The 27030-nt window shown below is 47.5% G+C and overlaps 1 protein-coding gene across 5 annotated transcripts; it reads left to right on the top strand.

The window, feature by feature from the left end:
* The first annotated feature begins 2306 nt into the window (after nucleotides 1-2306).
* Nucleotides 2307-26273, top strand: CLK2 (CDC like kinase 2). Of its 5 annotated transcripts, none has more exons than XM_077256257.1 (13): nucleotides 2307-2447; nucleotides 5957-6132; nucleotides 22298-22526; nucleotides 23932-24025; nucleotides 24342-24408; nucleotides 24489-24605; nucleotides 24678-24844; nucleotides 24919-25013; nucleotides 25142-25268; nucleotides 25347-25429; nucleotides 25497-25576; nucleotides 25643-25733; nucleotides 25824-26273. In XM_077256257.1, the coding sequence occupies exons 2-13, from the start codon at nucleotides 5957-5959 to the stop codon at nucleotides 26004-26006; spliced, it is 1509 nt and encodes a 502-aa protein (XP_077112372.1). In that variant the 5' UTR covers nucleotides 2307-2447; the 3' UTR covers nucleotides 26007-26273. The 5 variants fall into 5 exon arrangements, with proteins under 5 accessions (XP_077112372.1, XP_077112363.1, XP_077112354.1 ...); XM_077256248.1 differs by having other exon boundaries at nucleotides 25139-25268; XM_077256239.1 differs by having other exon boundaries at nucleotides 2339-2524.
* Nucleotides 26274-27030: the final 757 nt, after the last annotated feature.

Genomic DNA, 27030 nt, shown 5'->3' with positions numbered 1-27030 from the left:
CTACTGTTTAGGCACATCAGGGGCTCTGCAAACGCAACCTGACGCCCGCAGAGCATTCCATCAAAGTCTGCATTTCAAAACGTCACTACTTCCCTTCCAAACCCCGACATGTGCCAAAACAGTGGTTTACCCCCACATATGGGGTATCAGCGTACTCAGGAGAAACTGGACAATAACTTTTGGGGTCCAATTTCTCCTATTACCCTTGGGAAAATAAAAAATTCTGGGCTAAAAATCATTTTTGAGGAAAGAAAAATTATTTTTTATTTTGACGGCTCTGCGTTATAAACTTCTGTGAAGCACCTGGGGGTTATAAGTGCTCACTATGCATCTAGATAAGTTCCTTGGGGGGTCTAGTTTCCAAAATTGGGTCACTTGTGCGGGAGCTCCAATGTTTAGGCACACAGGGGCTCTCCAAACGCGACATGGTGTCCGCTAATGATTGGAGCTAATTTTCCATTCAAAAAGCCAAATGGCGTGCCTTCCCTTCCGAGCCCTGCGGTGCGCCCAAACAGTGGTTTACCCCCACATATGGGGTATCATCGTACTCAGGACAAACTGGACAACAACATTTGGGGTCCAATTTCTCCTATTACCCTTGGGAAAAAAAAAATTCTGGGCTAATAATCATTTTTGAGGAAAGAAAAATTATTTTTTATTTTGACGGCTCTGCGTTATAAACTTCTGTGAAGCACCTGGGGGTTATAAGTGCTCACTATGCATCTAGATAAGTTCCTTGGGGGGTCTAGTTTCCAAAATGGGGTCACATGTAGGGGAGCTCCAATGTTTAGGCACACAGGGGCTCTCCAAACGCGACATGGTGTCCGCTAACGATTGGAGCTAATTTTCCGTTCAAAAAGTCAAATGGCACGCCTCCCCTTCCGAGCCTTGCCGTGCACCCAAACAGTGGTTTACCCCCACATATGAGGTATCGGCGTACTCAGGAGAAATTTCCCAACAAATTTTAGGATCCATTTTATCCTGTTGCCCATGTGAAAATGAAAAAATTGAGGCTAAAAGAAATTTTGTGTGAAAAAAAAGTACTTTTTCATTTTTACGGATCAATTTGTGAAGCACCTGGGGGTTTAAAGTGCTCACTATGCTTCTAGATAAGTTCCTTGGGGGGTCTAGTTTCCAAAATGGGGTCACTTGTGGGGGAGCTCCAATGTTTAGGCACACGGGGGCTCTCCAAACGCGACATGGTGTCCGCTAAAGATTGGAGCCAATTTTTCATTGAAAAAGTCAAATGGCGCTCCTTCCCTTCCGAGCCCTGCCGTGCGCCCAAACAGTGGTTTACCCCCACATATGAGGTATCAGCGTACTCAGGACAAATTGGACAACAAAGTTCGTGGTCCAGTTTCTCCTTTTACCCTTGGGAAAATAAAAAAAATTTCGCTAAAAGATCATTTTTGTGACTAAAAAGTTAAATGTTCATTTTTTCCTTCCATGTTGCTTCTGCTGCTGTGAAACACCTGAAGGGTAAATAAACTTCTTGAATGTGGTTTTGAGCACCTTGAGGGGTGCAGTTTTTAGAATGGTGTCACTTTTGGGTATTTTCAGCCATATAGAACCCTCAAACTGACTTCAAATGTGATGTGGTCCCTAAAAAAATGGTTTTGTAAATTTTGTTGTAAAAATGAGAAATCACTGGTCAAATTTTAACCCTTATAACTTCCTAGCAAAAAAAAAAATTGTTTCCAAAATTGTGCTGATGTAAAGTAGACATGTGGGAAATGTTATTTATTAACTATTTTGTGTCACATAACTCTCTGGTTTAACAGAATAAAAATTCAAAATGTGAAAATTGCGAAATTTTCTAAATTTTTGCCAAATTTCCGTTTTTTTCACAAATAAACTCAGAAATTATCGACCTAAATTTACCACTAACATGAAGCCCAATATGTCACGAAAAAACAATCTCAGAATCGCTAGGATCCGTTGAAGCGTTCCTGAGTTATTACCTCATAAAGGGACACTGGTCAGAATTGCTAAAAACGGCAAGGTCATTAAGGCCAAAATAGGCTGGGTCATGAAGGGGTTAAATAGCTTGATGTTGGGGCACACACAAGTATTGTGTGCTCGTATAGCGGGGTTTCCCGAGCCCCCATAATAAGTGCACGCTGTCTGTACGTGACGTAGCTCTGACTCCAGCACACAATATTGCGGCGCTGGCGTAACTGGACTGCCCACTTTTCTGTCAGACGACGTACGCCGCCCTCTTGGTGGCATACTGGCATTCGGTTCCGCCCACTATTCGTCCCCGCCGCTAGATTGACCAATGAGCTGGGAGTGACGTACGAGTCCATATACTGACGTGCTCGTGAGTGGTGACAGGGGCGCGCATTCGCGCGAGAGGAAGAGGAGCGGAGAGGCTGTCGGCGCCGCCCCACTCCACCGCAAACACGGACTTCTTGTGGGACAAGAGAACCGGCCTGGCTGCGAGAGCGGTGAGAGCCCACGGGAGCGGCGGGGGCAGTGGGCGGCGGAGAGGTGGCCAGAAAAACCGAGCTGTAAGATGGCGGCGGTGAGGCAGGAGACGGGGCACAAAATGGCGGCCGCTGACAAAATCCTCCCGGAGTCGGTGCTGTGCTGGGCCGCACTATATGTATTGTACGGTTTTTGGGTGGGGAGGGAGGATGTGTGTTTATTACATATATAGGATAAGGACACTGGGAGGGATATATAATAGGGTAAGGACACTGGGGGGGATGTATATTAGGGTAAGGATACTGGGGGGGGGGATATATATTAGGATAAGTTCACTGGGGGGGGATATAAGGATAAGGACACTGGGGGGGATATATATTAGGATAAGGACTCTGGGGGGGGATATATAATAGGGTAAGGACACTGGGGGGATATATATTAGGATAAGGACACTGGGGGGGATATATATTAGGATAAGGACACTGGGGGGGATATATATTAGGATAAGGACTCTGGGGGGGATATATATTAGGGTAAGGACACTGGGGGGATATATATTAGGATAAGGACACTGGGGGGGATATATATTAGGATAAGGACACTGGGGGGGGATATATTAGGATAAGGACACTGGGGGGGATATATATTAGGATAAGGACACTGGGGGGGATATATATTAGGATAAGGACACTGGGGGGGATATATATTAGGATAAGGACACTGGGGGGATATATATTAGGATAAGGACACTGGGGGGGATATATATTAGGATAAGGACACTGGGGGGATATATATTAGGATAAGGACACTGGGGGGATATATATTAGGATAAGGACACTGGGGGGGATATATATTAGGGTAAGGACACGGGGGGATATATATTAGGGTAAGGACACTGGGGGGGATATATATTAGGGCAATGACACTGGGGGGATATATATTAGGGTAAGAACACTGGGGGGATATATATTGGGGTAAGGACACTGGGGGATATATAAAAGGGTAAGGACACGGGGGGATATATTAGGATAGTGACACTGGGGGGTATATATTGGGATAGTGACACTGGGGGGTATATATTAGGATAAGGACACTGGGGGGTATATATTAGGATAAGGACACTGGGGGGTATATATTAGGATAAGGACACTGGGGGGTACATATTAGGATAAGGACACTGGGGGGTATATATTAGGATAAGGACACTGGGGGGTATATATTAGGATAAGGACACTGGGGGGTATATATTAGGATAAGGACACTGGGGGGTATATATTAGGATAAGGACACTGGGGGGTATATATTAGGATAAGGACACTGGGGGGTATATATTAGGATAAGGACACTGGGGGGTATATATTAGGATAAGGACACTGGGGGGTATATATTAGGATAAGGACACTGGGGGGGGGGTATATATTAGGATAAGGACACTGGGGGGGGGTATATATTAGGATAAGGACACTGGGGGGGGATATATATTAGGGTAAGGACACGGGGGGATGTATATTAGGGTAAGGACCCTGGGGGGATATATATGTTATAATATATATATATATTTTTTTAAATGTCACTGAATGAAATATTCCAGTTGTAAATCTCTATTCATTACATAGTGAAATGTGTTGAGCACAATAAAACCTAAAAATTATCAATGTAAATCACAACTAATATCCTACGGATGTCTGGAGTTGGAATGATGCTCAAAATCAAAGTGGAAAATTAAGTTACAGGGTGATCCAACTTCAGTGGAAATGCCTCATGACAAGGAAATGATGCTCAGTAGTGTGTGTGGCCTCCACATGTCTGTATGACCTCCCTACAACGCCTGGGCATGCTCTTGATGAGGTGGCGGATGGTCTCTCGAGGGATCTCCCAGACCTGGACTAAAGCATCTACCAACTCCTGGACAGTCTGTGGTGCAACATGACGGTATATGGTGCGAGGCATGTTGTCCCAGATATGTTCAATCGGGTTCAGGTCTGGGGAACGGGCGGGCCAGTCCATAGCTTCAATGCCTTCATCTTGCTGGAACTGCTGACACACTCCAGCCACATGATTTCTGGCATTGTCCTACATTAGGAGGAACCCAGGGCCAACCGCACCATCATATTGTCTCACAAGGGGTCTGAGGATCTCATCTCGGTACCTAATGGCAGTCAGGCTACCTCTGGTGAGGACATGGAGGGCTGAGCAGCCCTCCAAAGAAATGCCACCTCACACCATTACTGACCCACTGCCAAACCGGTCATGTTGAAGGATGTTGCAGGCAGCAGATCGCTCTCCACGGCATCTCCAGACTGTCACGTCTGTTACTTGTACATGTGCTCAGTGTGAACTTGCTTTCATCCATGAAGAGCACAGGGTGCCAGTGGCGAATTTGCCAATCCTAGTGGTCTGTGGCAAATGCAAAGTATCCTGCATGGTGTTGGGCTGGGAGGACGTCGGGCACTCAGAGCATCCTCATGGAGTCAGTTTTTAATCGTTTGTGCAGACACATGCACATTTGTGGCCTGCTGGAGGTCATTTTGCTGTGCTCCTCCTGTTCCTCCGTGCACAAAGACTGAGGTAGCGGTCATACTGCTGGGTTGTTGCCCTCCTACGGCCCCCTCCACGTCTCCTGGCGTACTGGCCTGTCTCCTGGTAGCGCCTCCAGCCTCTGGACACTATGCTGACAGACGCAGCAAACCTTCTTGCCACTGCTCGCATTGATGTGCCATCCTGGATGAGCTGCACTACCTGAGCCACTTGTGTGGGTTGTAGAGTCCTTCTCGTGCTATTAATGTGAAAGCACAACCAACATTCAAAAGTGACCGAAACATCAGCCAGAAAGCATTGGTACTGAGATGTGGCCTGTGGTCCCCACCTGCAGAGCCACTCCTTTCTTTGATTGTCTTGATCATACATCTATCTACCTACCTACAATCTGGCTGGCTTGACACAGAGCTACAAGCCCAAGGAAGATAAGGCTGTGTCTACACTGTTACCTGGAGTTGAGACCTGCTTCGCTGCACCAAATACTCAGCAGTGAGGGGCACTCATTTAGGAGTCTATTCAATCTCTTCCCGTATTTCAGCTCCATGAAGGAGGAAGAGAAAACGTATATCCTGCTGGGGAAGAAGATCGTGGTGTAGATTGCAGCATAGAATGTGAGCGGGTGCCATAGGCTGTGAGAAAGCCAACCATGATATGCCATGGACTTCCTTAGCCTCCACCCTGTACCGTGCAGGGGGAATGTGCCCAGCTCAGCCCGACAGGCACTGCTGGTGGTTCTCTGGATCTGGAAAAGGTGCTTACATAATTCTAGGTGGAATATTTCTGTTTGACTGGAAACCCACTTTGACCAGTCTGGGTATGTGTGAGGGCCCTAGACTTCACTGCTGTACAGAAGGATTGGGGTGATGATGGCATTGAAGATTTTTAGCCAGATGCTTACTGAAATACACATACATAGCTGGGTATGCTGGGGGCACAGACTGGCACAGTGTGATAAAACCATTGCTGAACACTCATGTCTGTATTCTGTTAGATGCCGCACTCCAGACGGTACCGTTCATCCGAAAGGGGCAGCAGGGGAAGCTACCATGAGCGCTACAGAAGCCGCAAGCACAGACGGAGAAGGAGCAGGTCGAGGTCCAGCAGCAGCGGCCGAGGTCGTGACCGGCACTACAGACACGGACAAAGTTACCATGAGAGATCCCGAAGGTGAAGTGCCGGCCTCGTTTGTCTACATATGTACAGTGGCATGTAAAAGTTTGGAAACCCCTGAACAAAATTGCAGTTAGGCTGCTTTCACACATCAGTTTTTTGCCATCAGGCACAATTTAGCAAATTTTGAAGAAAAAAAAATGGATCCGGCTGCTGCCGGATCCGTTTTTTCTCAGACTTGTATTAGCGCTGGTTTGCGACGGATGGCCTCACTTTTCAGCTGTTTTTTGCCAGATCTGTCAAAATTTGTTTTCCAGCAGCTGGAGAAAACTGACATAGGAATGCTTTTTCTGTCCATCGAAAAGACGGACAGCGACAGATCCAGCGAAAAACGGATGAAACATGAGGTCAAATGATGGAATCCCGTGATGGATTTTTTTTTTTTTTTTTTTTAAACAAATCACGCGCTTCCTTTCTCTCGGGCTTCCTTTCTCTCGGGCTTCCTTGTTCTCGGGCTTCCTTGTTCTCGGGCTTCCTTGCTCTCGGGCTTCCTTGCTCTCGGGCTTCCTTGCTCTCGGGCTTCCTTGCTCTCGGGCTTCCTTGCTCTCGGGCTTCCTTGCTCTCGCGCTTCCTTGCTCTCGCGCTTCCTTGCTCTCGCGCTTCCTTGCTCTCGCGCTTCCTTGCTCTCGCGCTTCCTTGCTCTCGCGCTTCCTTGCTCTCGCGCTTCCTTGCTCTCGCGCAAAATAGCCGGCAGATCCACAACCTCTGATCCGGCACATCAGTTTTTCAAAATTCGCCGGATTCAGCCTGATGACGAAAACCTTATATGTGAAAGTAGCCTTACTATGAACAGTTAAGCAAGTTGAAGATTAAATGATTTCTGTAAGGGCTAAAGTTAAAGATGACACATTTCCTTTTTTTTATTTTATACAAAAAATATTTTTCATCTTTTACATTTTAAAAATGTGATAAAGGAAAATGGCCAGTGCATAAGTTTGGGCACCTGCATGAAAGTATCACAGCTTGTAAACACTTTTTGTAGCCAGTCAAGAGTCTTTAAATTCTTGTTTGAGGGATTTTCATCCATTCTTCGTTGAAAAATTCTTCCAGTTCTGTGAGATTCCTGGGGCATCTTGCATCTGCTATTTTGATGTCTAGCCACAGATTTTCAATGATGCTCAGATCAGGGGACTGTGAGGGCCATTGTAAAACTTTCAGCTTGTTCCTTTTGAGGTCATCTGTTGTGGATTTTGATGTGTGTTTAGGATCATTATCCATTTGTAGAAGCCTTCCTATTTTCAACAGCAACTATTTTATAGATGCTGTGGTTTGCCTCAGGAATTTGTTGAAATTTCAGTGAATCCATTCTTCCCTGTACCCATGAAATGTAAGGGTACTGTCACACAGTGGCACTTTGATCGCTACGACGGTACGATCTGTGACGTTTCAGCGATATCCATACGATATCGCTGTGTCTGACACGCAGCAGCGATCAGGGACCCTGCTGAGAATCGTACGTCGTAGCAGATCGTTTGGAACTTTCTTTCGTCGCTGGATCTCCCGCTGTCATCGCTGGATCGTTGTGTGTGACAGCGATCCAGCGATGCGTTCGCTTGTAACCAGGGTAAACATCTGGTTACTAAGCGCAGGGCCGCGCTTAGTAACCTGATGTTTACCCTGGTTACCAGCGTAAAAGTAAAAAAAAAAAACGTACATACTCACATTCCGGTGTCCTTCAGGTCCCTTACCGTCTGCTTCCCGCTCTGACTGACTCCCGGCCGTAAGGCAGTACAGAGCACAGCGGTGACGTCACCGCTGTGATCTGCTTTCACTTTACGGCGGCAGTCAGTCAGTGCGGGAAGCAGACGGCAAGGGACCTGAAGGACACCGGAATGTATGTATGGCTTGTTTTTTTTTTTTTTACGCCCTGCGCTTAGTAACCCGATGTTTACCCTGGTTACCCGGGGCCTTTGGCATCGTTGGTCGCTGGAGAGCGGTCTGTGTGACAGCTCTCCAGCGACCACATAACGACTTTCCAACGATCACGGCCAGGTCGTATCGCTGGTCGTGATCGTTGGAAAGTTGCTGAGTGTGACAGTACCCTTACCCAAGCCATTGTCTGCAACACAACCCCAAAGTCTCATGCCTACTGATTGACAAGATGTTCTTTACATGAAATTCCTCGCCTTTTTTGTCTCCACACCTACCTTTTGTTCATTGCGGCCAGAGTGTTCTGTGTTAACCTCCTCTCTCTACAGGACTTGTTTCCAAAATGCATCAGGCATGTTTAGATGTTCTTTTGCATACTTCTGACACTGAATTTTATGGTGAGGAAGTGCTATTGATCTTACATAAAGGCCAGATTTGTGCAAGTGTCTCTGAACAGTAGAACAAATGTACCACATGTCCAAAGTCTTGCTAAATCTTTCTAAAGGTCTTTTGAAGTTGGGTTCTGATTTGCCCCTCTATCAATCCTACGAGCAGCTCTCACTGAAATTTTACTTGGTCTTCAAGACAATCTTGACTGCCGCTGTTCCTGCTAACTTCTATTTCTTAATTGCATTTAGAACGGATTGCCTTTAGAACTGAGGAAAGAGCAACTTATAAAAACTCATCTATAGCCTTCTCCTGCTTTGTGGGCATCCACCATGTTCAGTGCTAGGCAGCTGCTTGTAGAACCCATGGCTGCTGTGTTTTGGGTTTTTTTTTGGCACAAGGTTAAAAGAGGTTGTGTTTTTATAAAGCTGGGAAATTTTTCTAACCCTGACAGGTTTATTGTCTGAAACCTTGGTTACGCACGCACAACTCCCAATGGTGCCCAAATGTTTGCAATGACCCATTTTCCTCTTTTGAAATTTTAAAAAATGTAAAGGCCTTTTTGAGATCATTTCATCTTCCACTTGCTTAACTGTTAAATATGTTGTCCATTACTTGTGAACTTCATGTCATACCCCTTGCTTGGCCCTATAAAATAATTAAGCTGTTACACTCCCGTGCAGTCACTGTTCCCGCGGTGTCGACACTCGCTCTACTGGGATTCCCATGCGGTTGTTGTGACGCCGGGATCACTGTCCCTGCCTCATTTCAAATTGAGCATGACGAGGAAGTGCGAGATCAGCTGCAGTCCGGACTTCCTCTTGATTTTTTGATTTGTCCTAAGGCAGAGACCTTGACCCCAGCGCTCAATCAGTGTTGGTGTCACAACAACCGCTTTGGAGTCATGGGAGAGCGACTACTAACACCGCAGGATGGCTCTTGTATGGAAGTATAAGCTTTATTTTTTTTTTATAGGCGCAAGCATTTTGATCAAGAATGGGTTGTCCTAGTAGTGGACAACCCTTTATAAGAAGAGTAATTTTGACTAGGGGTGCTCAAACATTTACATGCCACCGTATGTATGTGTGTGTATATGTACGTCTGCGGGCCATGCGGGCCTAGTGCATGTGTATGAATGCGTATGTGGACCATGCCAGCTGTATATCTGCATTCTGCATACCTGGCAGTACAGATTGTGTGTCAGGGAGTCTGCAGGCCATGTGTATGAGGGAGTATGTCTGCCGTGTGTCTGGGTCTGCCTTTCTCATGTATATGTGCATCCCCAGCTGTGTGAGTGGTTATTAGTTTACGTTTGTGCCCCCAGGCTGTTCCTGCATACTGGTAGTTCTGTGCATATGTTTCCCAGGGCCTGTTGACTTAGTGCATGTGTGTCCTTGAACTGTGACTTCCTCCTGTGTGTGTATTTAAATGCAGTATATGCTGAATATTTTTCTTAATCGCTTCATTGGTTGACACTGGTAACCATGGGTGTATGCTGCTGTTGCTAGGAGGTTGACACTAAGCAAAAAAAAAGAGAAAATAGCTCCTTTTCAGCAGTATACACCCACTGATAGGCACCAAGTACCTCAGTTTAAGATTAATGTCAGTAGGAGGCGAACCTGGATCTGATCCCAGATCCGCAGTTTTCCTTTTTCAGGTCACCTTTTGTGTTTTATTAACGAGTCACCTTCACCGGTGTTCAGCGTGTTCCCGGTGGCTGGTCCTAGCCTTTTCCCCACCTGCTCGGAGAGAGCTGGGAGGAAGACTGGTGTCACCAGCAGTGGCCTTCCCCTTTATTGTAATGGGTTGACCTGTCTTCTGCATAGTCTGGAGACGGTGTGGGAAGGAGGATTTCCCATACCAGTAACCCCCATCCACCCCAGGGGCTCCTGATGACATCTTCATTGGTGCAGAGCACCGGGACTCACCTTGCAGGTATATATGATCCCCTCCCTGTAGCGCGGCAGATCTGGGTAGCATCACTTATGAGGTAGGGCTGCTAGAATTCCTGTAAAGCCCTGCATGGCGGTGGCCATTTCTTCCTGGCCGGCCCAGACTTGGTGGCCCACTAACCAACCACCCCCACCCCCTTTTGTTGCTGGCCACGCGTTCCAGGTTCCTCTGGCCACTCAACACTGCACTTTTGAATCGCGTGCCCTTTTCAGCCCAGTAGAGGGGCTTGCCTTTGCATCTCCTCCTCCTCAGCATGCATCTTCCTGGCGCACTTTTACTCCGATCACGGAGCTTCCTCTCCCTGCCGGTACACACCCCTGGCGATTCAGCCAATCGGAGGGGTACTTTAACTGCCCTCGCCGGAATTTGAAGAGGCTAAACACTGGGATTATACTGAAAAGCGTTTCCTTGGAAGGAAGCGGCTAGACGCTGCCAATTTCTCGCCTGTCTTCAAAGACAGTCTTGTATCTGCTGGATGGTGCATCTCTTCAAGACGTTACGGATAGGCAGATTGAGTCCTTGGCTAAATCATCCTTTTGAAGCTGCTGGCACCTCCCTCTGTCCCATCTTTGCCTTCTCCTTGGTGGCAAAGTCCATGTCTGCCTGGGCAAGAATGATTCACCAGGGTATCCTAGCGGCAGCTCCTCCGGATGAGATGGCAGATTTGGCTGAGCAGATTGCCCATGCCGGCAAATATCTTCTGACCGCCTCCTTGGATGCGGGCAGTTGTTCCGCCAGGGCAAATGGCAACATGATTGCTATACGCCGCATTCTCTGGTTGAAAGCGTGGAATGCAGATCCTCCCTCAAAAAGTCTCAGTAACCTTGCTTTTCAAGGTGTTAGGCTTTTCGGGTCCAAACTGGATCAGATAAAATCGGATGCTACCGGCGGAAAAGCACTGCTCTTCCCCAGTCCAGACCTAAACGTCCTTTAAATAGGAAGAGGTCGCTTAATTTCGGCCCTTCTCTTCATGAACTTCCTCCCAGCAAGACCGCTCTTCCTCCCAAGGGGTAAGGAAGAAGCCATCCTTCAAACCTGCACCTCACTGGTGGCCAAAGGGTCGCTACTCCATGGCCTCTGGGTCCCGCACCAACAGGTTCTCCTCAATGTGACGGGTCACCCCCGCCCAGGATTCTCCAGGGTGGGAGGCGGCCGGCTTCTTCTTTTCCGAGACCCATGGTTTTCTGCGGCCGACGATACCTGGGTCAGAGAGATGGTTACGACCGGTTACAAAATCGGCTTAACCCCCACCCTTCCCCTTCCCAGAAGACTCCTGTCTCGGGCCCCAGGGATTTTTAAGGTCGTCTCTTCCCTACTACCCACAGGAGTAATCGTACCCGCTCCCTGGAACAAACGGTTTTCAGGGTTCTACTCCAATCTTTTCGTAGTCCCGAAGAAAAAGGGATTGCTCCTTCCTGTTTTGGACCTCAAAGCATCCGAATCGTTACGTTGGGGTCCGTCATTTCAGGATGGAGTCCCTAGGTTCGGAAATTGCATCCATGGAACCGGGAGAATTTCATTGCTCTGTAGACATTCAAGATGCTTATCTTCACATTCCTGTTTGTGTTCAGCATCAGAGAGTCCTACGGTTTGCGATCCAGGAGGACCACTATCCAGTCACAACTCATCCCTCTGCCCCCAGAGTATTCACGAAGGTCATGGCTATCCTTTGTTTCAAGGGGATTCTCATAATCCCCTACATGGATGAACTTCTGATCAAGGGGCTGTCCTGCCGAGACTGCGACCCGAGTCTTCAGATCACCTTGGATACTCTGGTCCGGCTGGATTGTCAACAGACAGAAGTCCTTCCTGACCCCAGTTCAGCACCTGGTGTTTCTGGGCAAGAGATTCGACACAGCCCAAGCCAGTGTCTTCCTTTCAAAGGAAAAGTTTCTCTACCAGGGGATTCACATTCTAAAGCGACCAACTCCTCTTCCCCTACGGTCCTTCATGATAGTTCTGGGGAAGATGATTGATGCCATGGAAGCCGTGCATTTTGCCCAGTTCCATACCCGTCCTCTTTAGCAGGCCCTCTTGTCTGTCTGGGACAAGAGGACCGTCTTCCTGGACCGGCCCGTTCTGTCGTTCAAGGTGAGGCAATCCCTGACCTGGTGGACACTATCCGCCTCAGTGCTAGGTGGGAAGTCCTTCTCCCTCTCCAGTGGCAGGTCATCACCACCGACCCCATTCTCCTCGGTTGGGGAACGGTCTTCCTTCACCACACAGTGCAGGGTTGCTGGAACGTCCAAGAAGCCTCTCCTGTTATGACCCCAATGGCGAGGGTCTCAGAGATATCAGCAAGTCTGCGAAGTACAAAAATCCAGCTCATAGGGCAGTGGTAACTGGGTTGACCATATATCTACTCCTAACGCCAACACTAGAAGTAGCCGGGGAACATGCCTACATTGGTCGCTAGATGTCTCGCGCCAGCCGGAGGACTAACTACCCCTAGAAGAGGAAAACCAAGACCTCTCTTGCCTCCAGAGAATAGACCCCAAAAGTAGGATACAAGCCCCCCACAAATAATAACGGTGAGGTAAGAGGAAATGACAAACAGAGATGAACTAGGTTTAGCAAATAGCAGAATGTATTACTAATGCTTACTAATAGCAGAATGTAGTAAGATAACTTATATGGTCAACAAAAACCCTAATAAAATTCCACACTGGAGATTCAAGAACCCCCGAACCGTCTAACGGCCCGGGGGGAGAACTCCAGCCTCCCTAGAGCTTCCAGCAAGGAAAGGATACAGATAATGAACAAGCTGGACAAAAATGCAAACAAAAACAAATAGCAAAAAGCAAGAAAGCGGACTTAGCTTAATCAAACAGGAACCAGGATCAGTAGACAAGAGCACTACAGATTAGCTCTGATATCAACGTTGCCAGGCATTGAACTGAAGGTCCAGGGAGCTTATATAGCAACACCCCTGACCTAACGACCCAGGTGAGCATACAAGGGATGATAGACATTCCCAGAGTAAAATCACTAGTAGCCACTAGAGGGAGCCAAAAGGTAAATTCACAACAGTACCCCCCCGTTAGTGAGGGGTCACCGAACCCTCACCAAGACCACCAGGGCGATCAGGATGAGCGGCGTGAAAGGCACGAACTAAATCGGCCGCATGCACATCAGAGGCGACCACCCAGGAATTATCCTCCTGACCATAGCCCTTCCACTTGACCAGGTACTGAAGCCTCCGCCTGGAGAGACGAGAATCTAAGATCTTCTCCACCACGTACTCCAACTCGCCCTCAACCAACACCGGAGCAGGAGGCTCAGCAGAAGGAACCACAGGCACAACGTACCGCCGCAACAAGGACCTATGAAATACGTTGTGAATGGCAAACGACACCGGAAGATCCAGGCGAAAGGACACAGGATTAAGGATCTCCAATATCCTGTAAGGACCAATGAATCGAGGCTTAAATTTGGGAGAGGAGACCTTCATAGGAACAAATCGAGAAGACAGCCATACCAAATCCCCAACACGAAGTCGGGGACCCACACCGCGGCGGCGGTTGGCAAAACGCTGAGCCTTCTCCTGTGACAACTTCAAGTTGTCCACCACATGATTCCAGATCCGCTGCAACCTATCCACCACAGAATCCACTCCAGGACAGTCAGAAGGCTCCACATGTCCCGAGGAAAAACGAGGATGGAAACCGGAGTTGCAGAAAAATGGCGAAACCAAGGTGGCAGAACTAGCCCGATTATTAAGGGCAAATTCAGCCAACGGCAAGAAGGTCACCCAATCATCCTGATCAGAAGAGACAAAACACCTCAAATACGCCTCCAGAGTCTGATTAGTTCGTTCCGTTTGTCCGTTAGTCTGTGGATGAAAAGCGGACGAAAACGACAAATCAATGCCCATCCTACCACAAAAGGATCGCCAGAACCTGGAAACAAACTGGGATCCTCTGTCCGACACAATATTCTCAGGAATGCCGTGCAAACGAACCACGTTCTGGAAGAACACAGGAACCAGATCAGAAGAGGAAGGCAGCTTAGGCAAAGGAACCAGATGGACCATCTTGGAGAAACGATCACATATCACCCAGATGACAGACATGCCCTTAGACACCGGAAGATCCGAAATGAAATCCATAGAGATGTGTGTCCAAGGTCTCTTCGGGACAGGCAAGGGCAAGAGCAACCCGCTGGCACGAGAACAGCAAGGCTTAGCTCGAGCACAAGTACCACAGGACTGAACAAATGACCGCACATCCCTTGACAAGGAAGGCCACCAAAAGGACCTGGCCACCAGATCTCTGGTGCCAAAAATTCCCGGGTGCCCTGCCAACACTGAGGAATGAACCTCGGAAATGACTCTGCTGGTCCATTTAGTAGGCACAAACAATCTGTCAGGTGGACAAGAGTCAGGCCTACCAGCCTGAAATCTCTGCAACACACGTCGCAGATCTGGAGAAATAGCTGACAAGATAACTCCTTCCTTAAGAATACCCTCAGGTTCAGCGACTCCAGGAGCATCAGGCACAAAGCTCCTAGACAGAGCATCGGCCTTCACATTCTTAGAACCTGGTAAATACGAGACCACAAAGTCAAAACGGGAGAAAAACAATGACCAGCGGGCCTGTCTAGGATTCAGGCGTTTAGCAGACTCGAGATACATCAAATTTTTGTGATCAGTCAAGACCACCACACGATGCTTAGCACCCTCGAGCCAATGACACCACTCCTCAAATGCCCACTTCATGGCCAACAACTCCCGATTGCCCACATCATAATTTCGCTCTGCCGGCGAAAACTTCCTAGAGAAAAAGGCACAAGGTCTCATAGTAGAGCAACCAGGGCCTCTCTGCGACAAAACGGCCCCTGCCCCAATCTCCGAAGCATCCACCTCAACCTGAAAGGGAAGTGAGACGTCAGGCTGGCACAAAACAGGCGCCGAAGTAAACCGGCGTTTCAACTCCTGGAAAGCCTCCACGGCAGCAGGAGCCCAGTTAGCTACATCAGAGCCTTTCTTGGTCATATCCGTCAGCGGTTTAACAACGCTAGAGAAATTTGCGATAAAACGACGGTAGAAGTTAGCAAAACCCAAGAACTTCTGAAGACTCTTAACTGACGAGGGTTGAGTCCAATCATGAATAGCTCGGACCTTGACTGGATCCATCTCCACAGCAGAAGGGGAAAAAATGAACCCCAAAAAGGGAACCTTCTGTACACCAAAGAGACACTTTGAGCCTTTTACAAACAAAGAATTTTCACGCAGAATCTCAAAAACCATCCTGACCTGCTCCACATGCGAGTCCCAATCATCAGAAAAAACCAGAATATCATCCAGATAAACAATCAAAAATTTATCCAGATACTTCCGGAAAATGTCATGCATGAAGGACTGAAAAACTGAAGGTGCATTAGAGAGCCCAAATGGCATCACCAAGTACTCAAAATGACCTTCAGGCGTATTGAATGTGGTTTTCCATTCATCGCCCTGCCTAATGCGCACAAGGTTGTACGCACCACGAAGGTCTATCTTGGTGAACCACTTGGCACCTTTAATCCGGGCAAACAAATCTGACAACAGCGGCAAAGGATACTGAAATTTGACAGTGATCTTATTTAAAAGCCGATAGTCAATACAAGGCCTCAAAGATCCGTCCTTTTTGGCCACAAAAAAGAATCCCGCACCAAGAGGGGAAGAAGGACGGATATGCCCCTTCTCAAGAGACTCCTTGATATATGAACGCATCGCGGTATGTTCAGGTACCGACAGATTAAACAGTCTCCCCTTAGGAAACTTACTGCCAGGAATCAAATCTATTGCACAGTCACATTCCCTATGAGGAGGCAGTGCACTGGACTTAGACTCGCTGAAGACATCCTGATAATCAGACAAATACGCCGGAACTTCCGAAGGCGTAGAAGATGCAATAGACAAGGGCAGGGAATCTCCGTGAATTCCATGGCAGCCCCAGCTTGACACTGACATAGCCTTCCAGTCCAAGACTGGATTATGGGTCTGTAACCATGGCAAACCCAAAACAACCAAATCATGCATTTTATGTAGAACAAGAAAACGTATTACCTCCCGATGTTCGGGAGTCATGCACATGGTAACCTGTGTCCAAAACTGCGGTTTATTTTTTGCCAATGGCGTAGAGTCAATACCCCTAAGAGGGATAGGATTTTCCAATGGCTCAAGCACAAATCCGCAGCGCTTGGCAAATGACAGATCCATAAGGCTCAGGGCAGCACCTGAGTCCACAAACGCCATGACAGGATACGATGACAGTGAGCAAATCAAAGTTACAGATAGAATAAATTTAGGTTGCAAATTACCAATGGCGACCGGACTAACAACCTTAGTAAGACGCTTAGAGCATGCTGAGATAACATGTGTAGAATCACCACAGTAGTAACACAAGCCATTCTGGCGTCTATGAATTTTCCGCTCATTTCTAGTCAGGATTCTATCACATTGCATTAAATCAGGTGCCTGTTCAGACAACACCATGAGAGGATTTGCGGTTTTGCGCTCCCGCAACCGCCGGTCGATTTGAATAGCCAGGGACATAGAATCATTCAGACCTGTGGGAATGGGAAAACCCACCATCACATTCTTAATGGCTTCAGAAAGGCCATTTCTAAAATTTGCAGCCAATGCACACTCGTTCCACTGGGTCAGCACGGACCATTTCCGAAATTTTTGGCAATATACTTCGGCCTCGTCCTGGCCCTGAGACATCGCCAGCAAGGCTTTTTCTGCCTGAATCTCAAGATTGGGTTCCTCATAAAGCAAACCGAGCGCCAGAAAAAACGCATCAATGTCAGCCAATGCCGGATCTCCTGGTGCCAGCGAGAAGGCCCAATCCTGAGGGTCGCCCCGTAAAAAAGAAATAACAATTTTTACTTGCTGAGCGGAGTCTCCAGATGAACAGGGTCTCGGGGACAAAAACAATTTACAATTATTCCTGAAATTTCTAAATTTAAATCGGTCTCTGGAAAACGGTTCAGGAATCGGTATCTTAGGTTCTGACATAGGATTTCTGATAACATAATCTTGTATGCCCTGCACACGAGCAGCAAGCTGGTCCACACTTGTAATCAAGGTCTGGACATTCATGTCTGCAGCAAACACAAGCCACTCAGAGTTAAAGGGGAAAAGAAAAAAAAATGAGAGAGAGAAAAAAAAAAAAACTCTGAACTTTCTTTCTTATAATCCCGCTTCTGCAATGCATTTAACATTTAATACTGGCCTGGCAAACTGTTATGACCCCAATGGCGAGGGTCTCAGAGATATCAGCAAGTCTGCGAAGTACAAAAATCCAGCTCATAGGGCAGTGGTAACTGGGTTGACCATATATCTACTCCTAACGCCAACACTAGAAGTAGCCGGGGAACATGCCTACGTTGGTCGCTAGATGTCTCGCGCCAGCCGGAGGACTAACTACCCCTAGAAGAGGAAAACAAAGACCTCTCTTGCCTCCAGAGAATAGACCCCAAAAGTAGGATACAAGCCCCCCACAAATAATAACGGTGAGGTAAGAGGAAATGACAAACACAGAGATGAACTAGGTTTAGCAAATAGCAGAATGTATTACTAATGCTTACTAATAGCAGAATGTAGTAAGATAACTTATATGGTCAACAAAAACCCTAATAAAATTCCACACTGGAGATTCAAGAACCCCCGAACCGTCTAACGGCCCGGGGGGAAAACTCCAGCCTCCCTAGAGCTTCCAGCAAGGAAAGGATACAGATAATGAACAAGCTGGACAAAAATGCAAACAAAAACAAATAGCAAAAAGCAAGAAAGCGGACTTAGCTTAATCAAACAGGAACCAGGATCAGTAGACAAGAGCACTACAGATTAGCTCTGATATCAACGTTGCCAGGCATTGAACTGAAGGTCCAGGGAGCTTATATAGCAACACCCCTGACCTAACGACCCAGGTGAGCATACAAGGGATGATAGACATTCCCAGAGTAAAATCACTAGTAGCCACTAGAGGGAGCCAAAAGGTAAATTCACAACACTCTCCCCATCTATCTTCAGGAGATCAGGGCAATTTTTCTTGCCCTTCGCCACTGGCTGTCCCTCCTCGCAGGCCAGTTGGTCCTCATACAATTGGACAACGCCACTGCCGTGGCTTACATAAACTGTCAAGGAGAGACTCAGCAAACCGGTGATGGCAGAAGTAACAAGGATTCTGCAATGGGCAGAGTGTCATGTTCCTCTCATATCAGCCATACACATTCCGGGGGTGAAAAATTGGGCAGCCAATTTTTGAGTCAGGGTCTCGCATCGGGCAAGTGGTCTCTCAATCCTGCTGTTTTCAACCAAATATGTCAGAGATGGGGCACACAAGTCATCAGCCTGATGGCATCTCGGATGTAGCCAGGTCCCGGGATCTGCTAGCCATCAATTGCGATGCCCTAGTGATCCCGTGGTCCCAATTACAGCTGCCTTATCTTTTCCGTCTCTCCCATTGCTTCCCAGAGTCATGAAGAAAAAACGGAAGGAGTTCCTGTAATCCTGGTAGCTCCAGACTGGCCAAGAAAGCCCTTTTATGCAGAGATGGTGAACATGCTCATTGATGCTACCTGGAAGTTTCCAAACTGTCCAGATCTTTTCTCATAAGGCCCGCTCTTCCACCAGAGTTCAGTCTGAGTTCAGCAGCATGGCCGTTGAGGCCACAGTCCTCAGGGAGGCCGGTATTTCCCATCAGGTCATTCAGACCATGATTAGGGCAAGAAATCCAGCATCCTCATATATCTACCACAGATACTGGAAGGCCTTCTTTCGGTGGAGTGAGGACAACAATTCGGTCTGTCTTTTTCCCTGCTTGCCATCCTGGGTTTTCTACAAATGGGTCTTGACTCTAGTCTGTCACTCAGTACCTTTTCAAGGGTCAAGTTTCTGCTCGTGTCAATTCTTTTCCAGCGAAATCTGGCTTCTCGTTCCCAAGTAGAGGAGAGTTTGTTAGTGTGAAACGGAAGACCGGATTAAGGTAAGTATTTCTTAAAGCATATCTAAACTTTCAATAAACTGTGCATAAATCAATAGCCCAGTGTGTTTTTTTTTTTTTTTTTTTTTTTTTTTTTTTTTCTGTATGCTTCATGTTTTAGTTTTTTCCTCTGAGCTCGTGTTTGGAGAGGTTAGTTGATCTGATGCTCTTCATGTTAGGTTTTCTAGCAGTTTCAGTTTCTTTCTGGGGTATAATTCAGCACAAACTCATTCCTTCCCTCTTCATAGACACTGAAGCATCATGATGTGAAATATTTACTGAGTTGTACCCTGAGAGATGCGTGAGATTAAAAGTTTAGAGTAAAGCTATTTAATAACATATTTTACAAACTTTTTATTTATCATCTATACTATTGATTTATGCAAAGATTGTTTATTTCTATCCAAAGTTATACATGATTCCCTATTCTTACAGGAATTCCGATATACCGTATTTTTTTTTATAGGATAAAATTGAGTGAATTTGCGACTACAAAATGCCTAAGAAGCTTCCTATGAAGTCAGCTGTATCTGAGCACTTCATATTACCTCAAGATAAAAAAATATTTTGTCAGTGTATGACAGATGAAATAAATGCTGTGAGTCTAAAATCAGCGCAAACTCAGGCAGTGATAAAAATGTTCCTACGAGAGCTTCCAATCTAAAAAGACGTTTACAATGCATACACCCAGAAGTGTTCAAAGCTGTGACTGAGAATGATCACAGCGACACCAAGAAAAGTGCCTAGCACTTCCTACCATGTAGAGGAGGAGGAGGGAAGACTGTCTAAAACATCCGTTACAAGATATTTTGTATCTGGCAGTTACTGTAACAATGACTGTAGAAATGTGTAAGATGCTCCTAGAGCTCGCTGTGAAGGACGGTGGACCACCATTATCTGCATCAGTGTTTACAGCTCTTAATGGTGAAATGGCCCGCAAACTTCTCTGGAAAGAGAAAGTATTAGGAAATTAGGGCTTAAAGGATCCCTTAACCAAAAGAAGGATCTTAAAAACTCTTGCGATGCTTTTTATTTCTTAAAATGAATGCCTGCACTCCTCGCATAGGGAACTATTTTTCTATCAGCGTTCGATTTGTTTGTGACAAGAATGATGTTACCAAGACACCGGCAGTAAAAGGTACTAAACCTACTCACACACCAGCCTGTCTCTCCAGACCATGGGGGAAAAAGTTCTGCAAGGTTGAGCTCAATAAAGAGCAGGTTCTTGTTGTTGTAACTGACAATCATAAGTACAATTGCACTGAATAATGTAGGGGAACAGCAGCTAGAAGTAAACTTCTTTCAGTATGTTTGAGATGGAGATTGCAAAAGAACAGCAAAATAATACTTCACAATTAGATGATCTTGTTGAATCTACTTCAGAGCTTTCTCATATCCATCCCCCACGCCGTGTTGTCCACATGCTGCAGGCGGCAATAAGATAGTCTGTAACAGGAACATGCGGGAACTCTGATTGGCAAAGTGAGAAAATTGGTTATTGTTTCCAGAATCCCTAAGATTGACTCCATCTTATAGATAAACCTCCTGAAACTCAGGGGGGGGTGGGGGGGCAGCACCTATTTAATGGTTGAGCAATTGCTTGAGCTGAATCCCCTTGTAGACATGGCCAACCCTCAGGTAACACTAAGTGAAGGTCAATGGGCTCAAGTGGCTGAATTCAAGGATTTGCTTCATCATGCATTTACAGTGACTAAAAATAGCTGAGGATTCAACTCCTGGCATATTCATAAAAGCAGAACTTACTGTTTTGCTTGTCTCAAAGAAAAGGTGTAATCGCAGTTGGCATTGCTGCTTCAATGAAACTGAGACAACGCTATTAGAAAGAACATTCTGGCCGCTGTTTGTGTGTCCCAATGTCCTCGTATATTGCTGGATGATCAACAGCTAATAAAGGAAAAGAAGCTCTGACTGAGGCAGCAGTTAGGATGAGTGGGCTAAAGGACTGCCTAGAGGACTGGGGTCTTCCAGCGCTAATGCCGCCATATCTTCAGCCTCGTCATATTAGGAGTTTAATGCTGAAAAGTATTTGGATGACATGGAGCTGGCAAAGCTTTGCCACAGGGAAAGATCCCTCTCCCAGAGCAATCAGTTTAACCAGATGTCAGCAAAATGTTTCACCTGCTTTCAAATTAGAAAATTTCAACCGTTCATCAAATCTGGCTGTGCATAAGGCAATTCCTTTATACCCTGAAACTGTTAGATGTGACACATTCATACACTGCACAAATGTTATGCAGAAGGTTTTTGTTGAAAACTTTTCCCCACTTACTGCATAGTGTATTGTATGATTATTTATTAGTTTTTTGTTATAAAGCTGTATTCCAATAAACATATTTTATGTCCTATCTAAATAGCTAAGGCTAGTTTCACACTTGCGTTTATCCGTGCTGCGGACGGAAGCCCCACCCGCTGCTGTGCCTCTTCGTTCACCTCCGCCTACAGCTGCATGCGGCGTGCGCACCCTATCTTTAACATTGGGCACGTAGGCCATGCCGCTATATGCGAATGCCGCCACGTGCGTCGTTTTGATGGTGCGGCATCTGCACGAAAACACAACATGTTGCATTCGGCGCAGGTCGTCACACCGTCAAAACGACGCATGCGGTGGCATTCACATATAGCGGCATGGCCTGCGTGTCCAATGTTAAAGATAGGGTCCGCATGCAGCTGTAGGCGGAGCTGAACGAAAAGGCGTGGCAGTGTGCGGGGCTTCAGGGAGGAAGTCCGCATCCCTCCGCAACCCGGACAAACGCTAGTGTGAAACTAGCCTTAATTATGGTATTGTGTGTGTGTGTATATACATATGTGCGTCCCCAGGCTTGCCAGCTTCGTGTTTGTATGTGTCCCCAGGCTTGCCAGCCGTGTGTGTGTGTGTGTGTGTGTGTGTGTCCCCAGGCTTGCCAGCTGTGTGTTTCTCTCACATCCCAGGTATCCAATTGTGATGCTTTCTCCCTGACCAGTTATGTCGCTCGCTCATCGGACAGAAGGGCCTACGATCGCAGATACTGTGAGAACTACAGAAGGAACGGATACAGCAGAGAGCGGGGAGACGTCTATTATGAGGCAGATTATCACCACTCCTACGACTACCAACGATCCAGAGATGACAGCTATAGGAGCTGCAAGAGCAGCCGGCGCAAGCAGAAGCGCAGGAAGCGTAGGACAAGGTCTTATACCCAGTCCTCCTCGGTGAGTGTCCCCCGCAGCTCGTCCCTTATGTTTCCCTTTTTCTTCTTAGATTGGTAAGTTTCCCTCCCCACGCTGTGGTGTAGAGTAGTCATAGTGATTGGCTGCAGGTGGTGGAGGCCTAGCAATGCTTATTACAGTAGTAGATGAATGTATAGTGTCGGCTCAGCACACTGTCTGACCATACGCCGTCTGAGCGTCCACTGTCTGGGCCTGGTATGAGGGCTGTTGCTTCTCTCTTGGGCACAGTCTGATAGCAGCTTGCCTTTCTGTCCCTAATAAGACACATGCTCGCTCATCTGATGGACGGGCGGTCAGGAGGAAGCACAACAAATGTTACCTTACAGCCATCTACATGCTAATGTCAGCTGCCTATCCTGTAATGTATGGCCACCTCCTGACCATCCCCCAGCAACATTGTCCGGGGAAAGAGTCTAGCAGCTGGTTCTCAGCACCAGATACTTTACTTGGTCTGGACAGAGGGGGTCTAAAGGGAACAGACGGGGCTGGCAGAGCTGACTATACATGTGTGTGAAAGGGGTTGGGAGATAAGTCGGCCCCAAAAATGTTTGTACGACCAGCCTGGTAGGGGGGGGGGGGGGGGGGGTGTAGATAATACTGGGTGAGAGCTGGTACCATGAGGACAATATGTGAGCGTGTATATAGCATGTGTAGAGTGGGAGAGGGTGAAGGTACCATGTGTACAGGCAGGGAGGGGTGTAGTTGCTTTGTGTAGATAATATTGGGGTCCTGCAGGTACCATCAAGACAGTAGGGGAGGGTGTAGATACCATGCGTAGGTAACAATGGTGGGCATGCAGGTCCCATGAGGATAATAGTGGAGTGTGTAGACAGCATGTGTATGGTGGGAGAGGGCGATGGCACCATGTGTACAGGCAGGGAGGGTGTAGTTACTATGTGTAGATAGAACTGGGGGTGTGCAGGTACCATGAGGACAATAGGGGAGGGTGTAGATGGCATTTGTATAGTTGGGGATTGTGTAGATAATAGTGGCAAGGGTGTTGGTACAATATACACATGTGGGGTACCCTGTACACAGGTGGGGATTGCTGCCGATACCTTGGTGCTGCACTCCTCTCGCTGTTTGCTCCTGTTTCTTCTGCTTGCCACACATTGTACACTATGGACAGAATGTTTTTGCTTTATTTTCTGATTTCTTTGATTTCTGAGTTAGTGTATTTGTATCTTGACCTGTTCCCTTGCAATATCCCTATCGTTATATATTCCTATGTGCCGTATGAATTGGCTGGGAATCTACTGCACACCCTCCTACCTCAAACTACAATGTGAATTTCCAAACCAACCAACCTATGTGCCGCTGGTTTGAAAATCTGATTGGCTGGTGAATGGTGGTGTATTTCCGGGAATTGACGGGCCCGTGACAACAGAGGAGTCGCCAGAGCAGCAGGCAGGCCAAGAGTGTGGAAGACGACGTGGAGGGGCACCTGATCTATCGCAGCGGCGACTGGCTACAAGAACGATGTACAGCCAAATCGTAACATAATTTAGCTCTCTAGTTCTAAGCTCCCCCTCCCCAGAGACGCTGCAGACCTGTCTGTCTTTGTGTTGATTTGAGTTTTATTTTAAGACACAGAAGCCCCCTCCTCCTCCTCCTCTTCCTCCTTTCTTCTCATTAAAGCCTCCATGTTATATAGTGCTCTATATTGTTAGTCGGAGGGCAGGAAGTTAGCATAACTCTTATGGCTCCACGCCCAGCCTGATATATTGCTTTTCACTGGCTCTATCTGTGGGGGTCTCCAGCTCATTCTCACCCCGACTTTTCTGCTTCTCCTCACAGATGAGATTATCAGTACTCTGGGAGAAGGGACGTTTGGCCGAGTCGTGCAGTGTGTGGACCACAGAAGGTGAGTGATGAGGGGTAGCAACCTCTGCTCCGAAACTCCATGTTGGCACACCTGGTCTCTAAATGGTTTCCTGCCCACAGGGGGGGTGCTCGAGTGGCTTTAAAGATAATAAAAAATGTGGAAAAATATAAGGAGGCGGCCCGACTAGAGATAAATGTTCTGGAGAAGATTAATGAGAAGGATCCAGATAATAAGCAGTAAGTGAGATCCTTGCTGGCTGCCCCACCTGGTGTGTGCTGTGTGGTTGTGACCAGTTCTGTACTCTGCAGCCTCTGCGTCCGGATGTTTGACTGGTTCGACTTTCATGGACACATGTGCCTTTCCTTTGAGCTCCTGGGCCTCAGCACGTTCGATTTCCTCAAGGAAAACAATTACCTTCCGTACCCGATTCGTCAAGTGCGGCACATGGCTCAGCAGGTGTGCGAAGCGGTGAAGTGTAAGTGCTGACGAGTGGGTGGGATCTGGGCCAGTGCCACTCAGGCGGTGGGTAATTACTGCCACTTTTCACAGTTCTCCATGACAATAAGCTGACACACACAGACTTGAAGCCGGAGAACATTCTCTTTGTGAACTCAGACTTTGAGCTCACCTATAACATGGAGAAGGTGGGTGCCAGACTCTGTCTGGTTCTTGCGCTCGGTATTTGGAGTACGCCCTTACGGTTGTCCTTCGGTCTTTGCCTAATGCTTGTTCTTGTATGGTCTCTCCCTGTGACCTCCCTCCACCCAAGAAGAGAGATGAAAGGTGTGTAAAGAACACTGATATCCGGGTGGTGGACTTTGGAAGCGCCACTTTTGATCATGAGCACCATAGCACCATTGTGTCCACACGGCACTACCGTGCACCGGAGGTGATTCTGGGTGAGTAGCTGTCCTGCTGGATGTGGGGTGGGGTGAGGCTTGGGCACCTTAGGCTGTCATACTCCTTTTTCCCCACAGAACTAGGCTGGAGTCAGCCCTGTGACGTCTGGAGCATCGGGTGCATCATCTTTGAGTATTACGTGGGCTTCACCCTCTTCCAGGTAAGCGGAGTCCTGTCAATGCTGTACCTTCACATGTTGTCCACTGCTGATCACCTCTCCTCTGTAGACGCACGACAACCGTGAGCACCTGGCCATGATGGAGAGGATTCTGGGGCCCATCCCATCACGGATGATCAGGAAGACTAGGTGAGTTCATGGAAGCTGGTGCCTGCTGCAGGGCTGGGGGCACAGTCTTATCTACTGTCTCTGCAGGAAGCAGAAATATTTCTACCATAACCGGCTGGACTGGGATGACAGCACGTCAGCAGGTCGATATGTGCGCGACAACTGTAAGCCGCTGAGGGTAAGGAGAGCCATGCCTTTTCTCTTCACTAAACATCTAGTGGCCCGTGCAGGTAAGCTCTGACCATTCTGCCGTGTACTCTTCTTACAGAGGTACATGCTGTGTGACGCAGAGGAGCACTGCCAGCTGTTTGATCTGATTGAGTCCATGTTGGAGTATGAGCCGTCCAAGCGCTGCACGCTCTCCCACGCGCTGAAACACTCCTTCTTCAGCCCGCTGAAGAGCGACCACACGTCCAAGCACTGGGACATGGGCAGGGACATAAGCCGATGAGGCTGCCAGCCTCTGCCCATGCTTTCTTATATTGCCATGAACTGTTGATATGTGAAATAGTCTATAAATATATATATTGTACAGGGGCGAGCGACGCCTGCAGTGTATATAGCTGAGCGAGCTGCTGGTGGGTGGTTGCGCTGCACCATGTACAGTTCTCCCATAATTTATAATGTCAGTGTTACGGCAGCGGGCGATACCTCGCACTGGTTTTATATCAAATGTTTTGTACAGTGATTTGTGAGAAATAAACACAAACTGTTTGTATGTGATGCATCCTTCAGCTCTGTTGGCAAGATAATCTGGACTCTCACACCACTGGTGACACTGACCCCTTCACAATACGGACCCCTGTGGGACCCACTGCTGACTGCTACATACCCTATGGACCCCTGTGGGATATACTGGTGACAAGTTGCATGTGCGCTACAGTATCCTGAGACCCACTGGTGACCAATCCCATACCGACCCCATCCCCCTCTAGACACACACTACATGCTACCGAGAGTCCCTCTGGTGACTATAAGATACCAACCCCCTCTATACACACACATGCGCTAAATGCTCCTGAGACCCCCACTGGTGTCTAATTGCATACCCCCTCTACACACATGCTACAGGCTCCTGGGGTACCCATTGTTGGCTGATTCCCCCCCACTACCGTACAGACCCCTGAGGGAACCACTGAAAATGGGCGGGGACACCTTGTGAAAAGGACATGCCACACACCATTAATAAGTTGCTGCTGTGGGTAAGTTGTCGTTGGCCGCCCGAGGTGTAGGGACAACTTGGGAAGATGCTGTGGTGGATTTCTACCTCCAGACACAGGAGATCTGGACGATTCCTAGCAAGGTACTCCCCATAACCAGTACTATACCCAGAGATTAGCCCCCGGAAAGTGACCTGATAACACCAGTATTTGGAGCCCATGATGACAATCGCACGGTGCAGCCAATGCAATGGGACTTTGGTCTTGGCACCCCAGATGTCAGTGCGGTTATGCCATCTCCCCAGGGCCACAGTC

The sequence above is a fragment of the Ranitomeya variabilis genome, chromosome 1 (assembly GCF_051348905.1).
Source record: "Ranitomeya variabilis isolate aRanVar5 chromosome 1, aRanVar5.hap1, whole genome shotgun sequence".
NCBI classification, from domain to species: Eukaryota; Metazoa; Chordata; class Amphibia; order Anura; family Dendrobatidae; genus Ranitomeya; species Ranitomeya variabilis.
Note: the sequence above shows the minus strand (reverse complement) of the source record. Positions and strands in the feature narration are given on the sequence as shown.